Source organism: Bombus affinis, chromosome 8 (assembly GCF_024516045.1).
Source record: "Bombus affinis isolate iyBomAffi1 chromosome 8, iyBomAffi1.2, whole genome shotgun sequence".
In the NCBI taxonomy this organism is placed as follows: domain Eukaryota; kingdom Metazoa; phylum Arthropoda; class Insecta; order Hymenoptera; family Apidae; genus Bombus; species Bombus affinis.
Window position 1 is genome coordinate 5,994,911 of NC_066351.1, and position 13,274 is coordinate 6,008,184.

The following is a 13,274-nucleotide window of genomic DNA, read 5'->3' on the forward strand; positions in this document are numbered from 1 at the left end:
GACGCAGATGTTATTAACTGAAACGGTATAAGTAATCGAAATGTTCCGATAGAGGAAAGAAACGATGAAGAAGAAATGTTCGATTTCGTTTTGACTTGTCCGAACCCAGATATACGGCAAGCACGATAAACTGAGAGCAAAGACTTCAAACGACGTATCTCGAGCAACTTCTTCCTAAATTTGGAAATGAGGAAAATGGCCACTGGTCGAGGGAAGTCGAGCGCCGTATTTTGACTGGACCACTGCAGATGTTACGTCACGTTTGTAGAAACGATACGGTGGTTTGATTGATCAAAGGGAACACGTTTCTGATGAGTATCCAACCCGAGATACCTTCGTTCCCTTTTATTTTTTCCCTTTTTTTATTTTTTCTCTTTCTTTTTTGTCCTTTTGCCCCTCTTTTTCTTCCAACCAGGACCAGGTTTTCCAGCGTCAATTACGCTCATCCACCGACCAAAATGAAGGCACTCCTCGGTAAAGTTTTTTCTTTTAGAAGTGCGCATCCGTATCTTCTGCCGGCAAAGGCACCAACGAATTGGATTTACCACCAGACCCATACTACCCTCTCAGAGCTCTTATTTTACTTCCATTACGATCGCGACACAATCTGATCAGAGCCGATGGATGCTTTTTAGGAAAATCACAGACGAATGGAACATACATACGCTACATTGGAATGGAGAACACTAGATTGGAATCGGTGATTTGATTTACTCGAGTGTCGCGTTACTACTGTTGAATGCTGTTGATTAATTGCTCGTGACAAATTGATGCTCCATGAAGCATATTGCTCTAACATTTCACAGATGTAAAGTTGAACGATTTTTAAATTAAATAAAGTAGAAATGCGATCGATGAAAGGTCAATTAAAATAAATAACATAGTAACACGACCGATGAAAATACGATAACCCAGCCAATCGTAAACTATAATTTCGATCCAGTGACCTAGAAATTCCTAGTAGCTACGTATGTGCAGATACGTTATTGACCAATTTTCAAGTGCAACAACAAATTTTCACGTAGAAAAGTAGACTGTCGAATGAAGTGTCTAAAGTATAAAATCAAATAACGAAAGAATATTTCACGATCAGAGCCGTCAGCGTAAAAATCAATTCACCATTCTTTGAAAATTAGGCCAAAAGCCTTAGCTTACCGTCATTCGATCGTTCACAATGTTGAATGATCCATTTGAAGGAAACAGATCGACAATCAGAGAGAGCTGCTTCGATCACCTCCCACAGGAGCCATTTCCGGAGTCAAGCTTTCCACCGAGCCCGTTTGTCGGCTACGAGCTTTCGTCGCAGCCCCAGTAAAATACCCATCAGGAGTATCCACGTCTACATTCAGTCTGGTCAGGACGCTCCGATTTGATGGACGACGTTGTCGATTCAACGACGAAGCAATTGCTGCCCGAATGCCAGCCGCGTCGCGTTACTCGAGTACTTTCGATTGTCTATTCACCTTGAAACCGCAACCGTTTACAGAACTACCGTTTTCACGCGAGCTGCGCTATTTTCTCGCACGATCGACGACCGCGAATTCACACGTGTTCCCATTATTCTAAATCTGCGTGACGCTTGTTCACTAGGGAAGATTACAGCTTTGGACACAGCGTGCTCTTTGCTTTCTGTGTTTTCGTTTTATTGGGAAAGAGTAACTTGTTATCTCTCTGATGCGATCTTACGCTGTGCGAATAATATTGCTCTTAATTAATTATAGTTTGTAGAAATGTTAATGTGAGGATAAGTTCTTATTCAGGAAATGTAAAATATATATAGATCATAAATGAATTGATTTGCCTTTATATTTCTTCCTTTCGAATTTTTATTTATATTAAGAATGGTATCAAACATTTGATGTGATGAATTTTTATATAATGTAGAGTACGGAGACTTTGATAAGTATCCCAGAATTGTTTCTGATTTGTTCAAAGGATAGAGTAGCAGATAAATTAAATTTGGACGTAAACGGCTCTGTCTATGTAATAATACAATAATTATAAATTAAAAATAATAATAGACTACTATTTTATATGCCAAGACTGCTATTATTTTCTTCTAGAATGAAAAATTTGAGTAGATTCTTTTACAGAAATAAAAATGGAGATTTGAAGAAGCCCTCGCCCGAGAGTTGTAGATGTAGAACGTAACTTTCATGATCCGGCGGATTTCTGTACAGTTCATACATCAAGAAATTTATTATACTTTCATTGAATCTGACCCAAGTTTAACAATACAAACGGTTGCTACTTAGAAGTATCATATTTTCCGAACGTTTTTCCCATTCAGTAAGAAGATAATCTTTCTCTTACGATCTCATGAAAGTCGATCGTAAAATATCCCACAAAAGAGCCCAACTACCTAATTTACAAAGTTGTTTTCACGACGAATGAAAAAGGAAGCTGAAAAGAAAAGAATCTTATATTTTCTTATTGAATCTATTGGCCCATTGTGAAGTATCGAAACTTTCATGTAAATCCTTGCTGAAGTTTTAACGAGGCATTTAAGACAATACCTCGTGCAATAGACTATTGGTGAACAAGGTGAAGGCAACAAAAGGGGAAAACGTAATGCCATTCGATAATATGAAAATAATTGATCGGAGCTTATATAATATATTATCAAATATGTGAATGCACGCTAGTCTAGTACCTGAAAACATACTGACAGGAGAATCTCTTTCATTATTACGTCATACAAGAAACCTGTATTGAACTTTCTATAGTAAACAATGCACCGCACAATGTATCGTAGAAATATGTATTTGCAAACAGCTTTTCACATAAGTAATGATTAATAATATCTGTAGATTAATAATGAAAATAATAATGGAGTAATAGCAATTTGATTATATCATAACAAAGATATATTGTCCAAATCTTCCACGTGTATATCTTTTTTCATTTTATACGATCATTTCTATGAGACATTTAACCATTCCTATCTAAAATCTTTGTAATAATAATTTTATTCCTTTGTCATACAATAATCTATATTACTTATTTTCAGTTCAAATATCCTTTCTTCGTACCTATAACATTCTAGACCAGGTATATGTAGATATGTACTTATCTACTTCGTACATCTATCATCCTATTCTAAACACACTTGACACGCTCGATAAAATCCTATCGCCTTCACAGTGATACTCTTACAAAAATTTCTGACACGCTTTTCATCATATCGTATCATGCTTCAGGCTGAAATTCCAATCTTTATATTAACTTTCCAATTTCTATAGGTACCTACAGACGTCTCTCTTCGTTCTATGTTACACGTATTTCCAAATATCCTGTTAATTCGAATCAATAAAAATCTCTGACGAAAAAAAACTCCGAAGAAAATACAAGGGCCAATTTCTATTCAAACAGCAATATTTATATAATATATTCCACCTCGCACAAATTATTCCATCCTGCCCTAGAGGAAGGAATAATTGCAACCAAAGGACGGCCGTACAAACCGATCGTATATCCACAAAGTCGAAACCATGCATACAGATCGTCGGCTATCCCGCAGGACCCCATACAAAGGTCACCATTGACCCTACGTCGGCCAAACAATTTCCCCACAATGCATTCGATATTAGCGACAGCGTGGAGACGTACGCAGGGAGCGATGAATTTTCCGGTGAAATAGATACGTAGCATCTAACAGAATTTATTCAAATCCCTATCGTTCTGGTCTCTGTGGCGCAATAAGCCAGCGCCGTCCGTGGTTTTATGAATAATGCAACGCTTCTGGTGGCTCCTTCTTTTGCGCTTAGAACGCGAGACAGCCGGCGCGTATAAGAGCCATAGGTGTGCCCGGTTCTTAAGAAGTGTGCAAGCTCGTATCGGTGACAGAATGGCGGGCAAGGAGATGAAGATTTGCCCTATTCGTCGTGTGAAGCGCAGTTGACACACTTTCTAGGCTGCGATCGATACGTCACCCATACCATAGACGAGTAAGAAGATCATTGTGGTCTGTGGATTGCCAATAGAGAATGCATGTGTATATGAGAGAGAGAGAGAGGAGGTGAGGAGTTTAATTCGTAATGGTGTATTCTCTGCGAGTGGTACGAGTATCGATCGCGACGCAACTGCTGCTGCACGCCGTCACGCTAATGCAACGACAACGTCGATCATCGGGACCGCTGAATTTTCAACAGGACGCGTGTCTCCAGGTTCTACGATTATGCTTCGTAGTTTCGAACACTGGCTGCGAGCTGATCACTACAGCGCAATGTGGTTTGGAAACTGTGGAAGGAGGAATTCTTGATTCTGATGGCTTCTCGTGGTTTAATGGCATATCAGGATTGATTCCAATTAGCGGACAGGCGTTTTAAAGATACTTTGTACAGGTTGATTTATTTCTTACTTACAATTACAGCTTCCAATAATTTATTAGATAGATAGAAGAGTATGCTAATATGAATCAGCGTATGCGAGTATGAGTTGATCATCGTGATGTAGTTTAGGAATCAAAAAGTGAAGAATTTGTTATTTCTGATGGCTTTAATTTGAAGTAGGTGTTGGTCGATGTTTTAAGGAAACGTTGTAAACATTACTGTTTCTTTTTCATAGAATGTGAACTAATCTATTAGAGGGATAGATTATACTAACTATGTTAACAAAATAAAATGAAAATTCAGATTAATCCCAAAGACTCATAGTCAGCAAATAAAAGTAAATGTTCTATTATTCAGTCGTATAATGTATAGATATGCGATTACAAGTATTATCTGGTTATATATGTGTACATAATAATAATATCAATACTGATGTTAGATTTATTATTGGTACAACTACCGATACAAATGAAAATTGGAACGTGGTACGATACAGCATGTTGGAATGTGTATTTGCAGAGTCAGTTATGTTGCATGACGTTTGATAGATTGACTGTATTTTACGTGTGATCTTGATGGATCGCCTGGCCGCTGTTGGATTTATCGCCGAATTCACCACGACGGAGCTTCTCGCGAATATTCTTCGCCCAACTAATTTGAAGCGAAGATGTCGGAGTCGCGTGAAATCCGACTTTTAAACTTAACGACAATCTCACGTGGAACTGGGTAACGTAATAGGACTTCTCAGAACTTTATCACGTGAATAATAGATAAAATCATATTTCAAGGAACTTGTTGGTTGACGGGATAGCTTTTCGGTGACAGAAATGAACGTCGTCTAATCAGCAATGACATATCTTTTCCTTCATACGTTAAAAACACATCGAAGAGTTCATCGAATACATCATTCTTCGAATTATTGTTTCTTATCTTTAATTTTGGGAAATAACGTGCTATTAAAAGTCAAGATTTTTCAAAATATTATAATCTACGATAATACAGACTACAGGATACAGAGATAGAGAATTAGATAGTATATTATAGACATTAGTAAACCATAGTTATCAATCATTTTGTACGATCCTGTGTGCATTCGCACTCGGATAATTTTTCAAATTAGCAAAATAAATTTGGTTGCCATCATCATGCAATATGTAGAATCGGTAGACAATACCTACATATACACTACTACTCTTCAATATACTTAGGATAAGCATAAATTACAACACATTTAGTTATAAAATAAAATAGATATTTATCAATCGCGTGTATAAAGAAAACTGAATTTCTAAGATTTCATTACAATTCATGTTTAGAAGCAAACGTTCTGTGACTTGCTACTGATGACTATCTACAACTATATAAATTTCAAAATTCTATTGCATCTTTTTGATAATGCACAATAGATTTACAATCCCTTCAAAAGCTCCTCAATATAACCTGTTAAAATTATTTTTGAAAAAAACTTCGATAGATTTAGAAGAAACCAGAAATCGATAAATCTCGTAAATAGTCATACTACAATTTCAAAGCACTTCATCGAGACGCCAACGAAATTAGAGTCAGACACGTACATCCATGAGCCATATCGAGAATGCAATCAAACTCGAGCGTTAATTCGATTAAATTCACGAACAGAGTACGCCATTCCATTTGTCGTTTATCGCGCTTTGAAACGACCAATTGACGATAACGGAACTGTAAGGAACTAGATATAGTCGATAATACATATTTGTCGCCTTAAAACAAACAATTTTATTATTGCGTTATTGTAACGAGATTTAACCGAAGCTTAATTTTACGACGTGAGCTTTCTTCGAAATCCGTTTATACTTAAGTAGCTGACTTCGAACGTTTGAATATACTGCTCGCGGTTGTCTAACGTTAAATCATCGTACTAGCAAATAATCTAATTCTTATAAGCGCTGACATCTCGTCTCCTTTTCTAAAACCATATTCAAATAGGAAAGTAATTCGTAGGTTAAGAAGGATTCAGACGCTAAGAAGAAACAGCAAATTTTAACGCGATGGAAATTGCTAGATTTCAAGCAAGATTTAGATTTAGAACGGAAGTCTTGATTTATAACCGTATGCTAATTGGAACATGCACTGCGGTTAAGGACTTTGTGAGAATTTGTTTGAGAAACTGGGTTTCGGGGATTTAGAATGAATTTGAAATTGATACATTACGAGCTGGTATAATTAGAAAATTAGGGGATCAAGAATATTCATGGTCTCTTGAGTTACACTATTCAGTGTTGTAAAAATAAAGTAGCACTCGAAATTATTACCTTCGTCCTCTAAATATTTCTAACAGAGGTAAAAAAACATGCCAGACATAGTCGCATTTTTTATCTCCATTTATAGATTATGCTCCTTGAATTTAACTAGGAAAATTGGAAAATCCAATATAAATATATAAATATAAATCCATAATAAAATATCCAAAGTAAATTACTCAGTATAGTACGTAATAAATAAAACAAATTTCTACTTGTTTCTGTAATTATTTACATAAAAATTGCGTAAGTATCCGCAGTCTAATTGTTAACACCAATTATTACAATCATAACTCTACACATATTTCTTTCATCCAATCCTAACTCAAAGATCTAACTTTAAGATAAAACTTTTTTTCTTTCTAACCACTACGCATTCATTCTCTTCAAACATGGTCTACCATTTTCAGCTCTAAAAAATTTGCAAGAGAGGAAACGTCGAATATTTATCGAGCAAACACAACATCTCCTTGATCGACCGTTGCCTTTCGGGTTTCTTTCGCCTAAAGCGACCAAAGTCAGAAAACTCACCGGTATTCGGAACCCTCGCTCAGCTGTCTGACCGTAATAGGGAATTCATTGGGTCCGTGTGCCTTCAGGAGCTCCTGCAACCGCACCAACCCTTCGTTATTCTCGTAGATGATGGTAAAGCTCTTCCAGCCCCAGGCTTTCACCAAATCAACGTATGCCTGAAACACAGTAGTCGCTTATTAGCCAGAATCGTGAACCTCGAACGACGATCCGTCGTCTCACTAGGAAATACTTTGCTCCGTTCCCGGTAATACCGGATTCCATGAACTAGTTTGCATGTACGAGTTTTCTGACGCGATTCGAACTTTCAAAGGTGTAATGGACCGTGCGAGGACGAACACGACGATGCACCATGCAAATGAGAGCACACCCGACTTTATCGCGATTGATAAATTAGTCGGTTGCTGGCAAGGTTATAGAGTCTGAATGGAAGATGTTTCGATTTAATAAAACGGAAACTTGTAATTCTAGTTCTTCGGCCGTATCTTATGCGGTACAACTGTTCCAAGAGTTTGTGGCAAGATTTAGTTTAGACTCTACATTCTAAAAGATTTATTAATGAACTTTTTGCTGACAATGAATTATGTTTGAGATTTGTTTGATATGAATTATTAATAATAGTTGATTTAGAACTAGATATGATAATAATCAATTCAAACATCGTTATGTTACGACAATAGGCGGATAGATTTCTTCAAAATATAACTCAAATGATATTTCTAGTTTTCTTGAGAGAAATACATTTATTATACAAACATTCTAATGAGTGTATTTTTTGGAGAAGATTATATTCATAGGTATTCATTAATTTTATGGACATTTAATATATCATTCTTAACATTTATCGTTAACTGGTACATTTCTAAATTATTTAGTCTAAAAATTCGTCTGTAATTTTTGCATCTATTAGATATTCATATCTAAATATAGATGATTCACAATCATCTTGATATTTAAAAACGCGTTCAAATTGTTTACAAGCAAACAAAGATTTATCTGTAATTCAATAATTAGTTTTTAATGGAAATAACATTCTATTTTGTAATTTTTACACTAAAAATGTAGATATATGTACTAGTTTCTTTTTAATGGATGAAGATGATTTAATTGGTATTACTAACATTAAATGTGTAACGGTACAATTACTATAGAAACAAGTAATAATCAATGATATCTCATTACCACGTTAAATAAGTAAATAAACGACGAAAACCGAATGACTAATAGTTTAAACTCGAACGATAAATATTATATATTTTAATCGAGGTTCGTCTTCTTGGAATCGTCCTCTGCCAAACTCAAATAGATCGCGGCAATTAATTTTAACAGAACGTAACGGTCTGGAAACCGGCCGCGCCCTTCAATTATCAATTTTCACTTTAGATTCCATTGGAATGTTAGATTGCAATCCGTCCCGATGAAATATCGATAACGTTACCTATAAATTGAAACTATCACGGATGTTCTATGGACGCCATTATTGCGGCCATGAAATGCTATAAAATATCATGGTCATACATGTAGCAACGTCCTATCTTCATGTTGGTGATACTTTTAGTCATATCTTTGCGCGAGTTTCGTTTTCTCCGTTACAGAAACGCTGATGACGACGATCACGATCGTCGATTTTTCTGCATTCTTTGATTTCCCGAGCAAGAAGCTTAATAGTAGATATCATTCCAGTTTGACTCGATGGAACACTCTTCGTACTGCAATGTATCTTCTCTATTATTTATTATATCCAGGATCTGCATCCTCAAACGAAAAGCTAAAATGGTGAAACGATGTAAGTGCAAAAAAAAAGAGAATGATAAATGAGACTTTAGCGAAAAAGAGGTGTATATTTTAAACTTGATGTGCGATGAAAATAAATGATAGAAATATAGAGATGATAGAAATTAGAATTTATTTTAGATTTTAAGACTGTCACAAGACAGAATTATGATGTCAAATGTCAAGTAAATTAAGATTAAAAAAGACAAAAGATAAATGAATAATAACAATCTATGAATAAGATTACCTATATGTAGATATCGAATAAATTTAATTAATCCTATAGATTCATTTTTCCAATGTCAAAATTAATAGGAAAGTTCCTACTATTGAAATTTTAATTTCTGACATTTAAATCGTTTACCATTACCATTCCTGAAACATTTTCAAATTGGAATTACATTGAAAAAATTGAAACTTCGTAATTCAATTGTAAAATCATTATGCATTAAATATTTTTTTAAAGTGACTGAAGACTCTGAAGCTACTCTAGGTTTAATGTCGAGGACACGAAAACGCAGAAGTTAATAAAGCCTCTCGTGGTTGGCATTCAACTATTTACTTCGCAATATAAGGTCAACTATTTCGCAAGAATCTTCTCTTTAAGTTGTTCCCAGAGACGGAATTTTGACTTCGCCGGAACAATGGAAAAATTATGAAAAATGGAAAAATCTCAAAAAATCCCCGTCGTTACTATTATCTTCCATTTCAACTATTTCTATCATTGATCATCTCAGAACTCACTTCTGAGGTCCAGCTATTTCTCTATGTGCAAATAAACACAGTGTCAACTATCATTATTCCTCGACTTGTACCGATTAGATAACATTGCTATCTAAGTTTTTCTCATCTGAGGTCGAGATATCCTGCAACGCAATTTATTTGTAAAGCATGATAATATTTTGCAACATGGTATCGTTCATAGGACGTTTCAATTTTCAATATGTGAAATTCAAAGTATCTGTTGTGTATTCCAAATAACATTTAACTCTTTTGTTTCAATAGGAACAATTCATTACACCAAATGTCTATTGAGTATTGCAAATAGCATTTGATCCTTCTTTTTCAACATATCACATTCACTACTCCAAATTCCAAATAACACTAAATCCTTTCCTTTTAGGTACAATTCGTTATACTAAATATTTATTGGGTATTTCGAATAACATTTGGTTCTTCTTCTGCAATATTAAAAATTCGTCTGACTATCTATTCAAAATATGGTTATATAAATCTGTCTGTTTTCGCCATACCATTTTAATCAAAAATATTGATATAATGAATTTGGATACTCATAAAAATTATTACTTTTGATGTTATTGTGTGGTGCGTTGTATAAAAATTTATTTATGTCTTTTCATTCTTCCAAATATATAACGATAAAATTTGCTACGGCAAGAATATTAAAAAATAACATTTACTCATAAACCCTGAAGAATCGTGATAATAAAACGCAACAGATGTTGCAAGACTTTCGCACAACACAGTACGCAACAAGATGTTTCGTAAACGCGCAGGTGTATAAGTTTCACGAGCAAGTAGAAAAAGGTCTGGTCCGGTAATATCGATCGGAAGTTAAAGAAGTTTAGAACCGCGGTTCTACGCTCGGCAACTGTGCCGCTGATGTTTCGAAAGTTAGCAAGGGTGCGCGGGCCTGGCGCGTATTTAGCCCTGGCTATAGCTTTTCTATGGGGAAGGTTGGGCTTTTACGTGGAAAACGACTATTACAGCCGGCCGACTCTCTGCAATGGCCGAATCGAGACCCAGGAAGCAACTTCGCGACTGAGTTTTCACGAGGATCCGCCTTGGCGGTAACTCGCGTTTCGAACCCGCTTTTCCGATAATCCGAACTTCCTAAAAGCGCCGCTGTATATTTTCCGGCGAGTAACTTTCGCCAGTATGGAGCGGAGTATCCGCCTTCTTTCTCTCTCTCTCTCTTTCTCCACCCCTTTCAGTCTCTTTCACACACCCCACCCTCTTCTCAAAAGGTTATGCTTTTCAGGTTTTACAGCAACCACCATGCGGCTCAAACTCGTTCCCAGATTTTGCCTAAGATATCTTGAACGAAACACGAAGCACCTTGGTTCGCGCACACAAGATTCAAGGATAAATTCAAATTGGCTTGTTTACTAAACCATTGATTGCCAATGCTCGAGACTGCATCAATTTTTCAGCGGTTTCTACTTTATTTGCCGTTGGAATTTTTAGACCATCTCGTTTTATCTTTGATCGGGCGCTTTTTAGACTGTTAAGAGTCCTTTCTTTGATCGAGACGACTCGTTTAATGGAGGGTTCCTCAGGAACTCGTTCTTCTGAGAAAAACTAAGGGTTGGAAAATGGGAGTAGAATGATGTTATGGTAGGTGGATTACAATGGATTGTTGGTTTTGTAGGTTGGGTGAAGGATATTGATTATTTTAACTGAGATTTTTATTAATTAGCCTATCTATGACCTCTTATGTAATGTTCTATTAATTGATAATAGCGGTAAATTAATAACTTAAATTAATAACTTAACGTAAATTAATTAATTAATTAATTAATACATTAATAATAAGATAATAACGGTAATTAATTTTTCTTGAAGAGGATGACTAACTAACTGATCTGTATAATTTATACATTTTCGTTTCATTACTAAACATGTTGCTGTTATATCTATAAGGGAAATTATTAATACCAGTAATTTATAACTCGTAGCTCCCAACTGTCGGATCCATTTCTTAAATTTCGGGTTTTCTAGTTTCTCCCTTATTAGTCGATGAGCCTGATAAAAATGATTTGACGTGACAATTATGATGCGGTGCCAATTACCCGGTATTAATATTAATATATCCAACATAAAATCCGATAATTAGAAATCAACGATGACACCGTGGAGCGATGTGTCTGTAATTTCCAAGAGTGGTCAGGATTCTGATTACACCGCGTCCTGATGGAAAAAATGCGCATCAGTGAATGCGCGACAGACAGGACACGTCATAAACCTGATCGTTTAATGAACGCGTTCCACTGTCTGCGCAACGAGTATTAAATTCCTCGGCGTCTATATCGTTCATTTTTCACGTATTATCAATATTTCGAGAGCAATAAGTAGAGGGTGAATGGGCACAGTGCTCTTTAAATTAGAATCATTATTAAATTATTGAGAAACGAAAATTTGCTAGCTTGAACTATTCGTAGTTGAAGGCAGTAAAGCGTGTTTTACAAATAGTACTTGGCAATCGAGCAATGTCTCGAATTGTACAAAAGGATTCAGTGGAAGTGTTCAAGCAGCGAACTTTCGAACGGATCTACGAATACTCGAAATTGACTTTACAAGATGCTTTTACGAAGTCTCGGGTCACCTATGTGCTACGGATAGACACGAAGTATTCAGAGACAGTTACAAACACGAGACGTTCCAGCTTTGGCGCATTCTGAACATGTCAATCACAGGGAATTTAATGAAAAGGACATACTGAGCATATAGATTAACATATTAATACGAGTAAGGAATATTAATTTACTGACCTGGAAATATTTAATCTCCAATATTTAGCAAGCAATTTACTGTCGTGGAATGCGACCCCTTAAGTTCTAGACTCTTACGAAATATCAAGGATGCCAGGTATTTCATCTAAATTGAGGATTTCTGTTAACTTTCCTACTTTGAAAGATCCGGGAAATGTTATAAAGAAATTCTTTCCTCCGAAGCAGCAATTATTTTTAACGAAGTCTCGAGTGAAAAGAATTTATTCTATATTTTTTCATGTATTATAAAATCATCCCATTTGTACCATCAGTACTAGAACACTCTGTATATAGATAGATTCTACGTATATAAGAGTAATAAAACTCAATGCATGCTTAAAAAGAAAAGTCTGGAATGATTTTATTACTCAACCTAATGCTATAACGATATTTTGATTTGCAAATTATCCTCAGCTATCCTAATTACCACAAACATGAATTTAAGTAATACCCACGCGTACTAAACTGGCAGACGCTTTTAACTCGAGTTCTCGACAATGGCGTAACGTAGAAGATCTGGCGCCTCATCGAGCGCGCGAACGGCACCCAACAAGCTCGTGAAAGCGTTTCGAGGTCCGAGCGCGAGACTTACCCAGATTTCCTCGACACGAGCACGGGAAATTAATATCACGCACGATGCATGAAAATCGTGGTCGACTTGCGATACGGAATGACAAACGCGAACGTGCACTGTTCGGAAACGTGTATGCAAATACAAGGCAATGGAGCTAGTATAGTTCAAGAAAAAAGGAACGAAACAACCATCCGGGGAGGAATAAATTGACCGTGAATCGGAATTGTCCAAGGGCATACCATGTGTCTACTATAATCGTAGAAAATACGCTGTA

General features: G+C 36.0%; 1 protein-coding gene across 5 annotated transcripts in view; it reads right to left on the bottom strand.

Annotated features, from left to right (window-relative positions):
• LOC126919631 (glutamate receptor ionotropic, kainate 2-like) overlaps positions 1–13,274 on the bottom strand; it is a 283,328-nt gene that overhangs the window by 94,208 nt on the left and 175,846 nt on the right. For all 5 annotated transcript variants that reach the window (XM_050729101.1, XM_050729102.1, XM_050729103.1 and 2 more), the window contains one exon: positions 7,142–7,299. In XM_050729101.1, the coding sequence (XP_050585058.1) occupies positions 7,142–7,299 (158 nt within the window). The remainder of the gene's footprint in view (positions 1–7,141; positions 7,300–13,274) is intronic.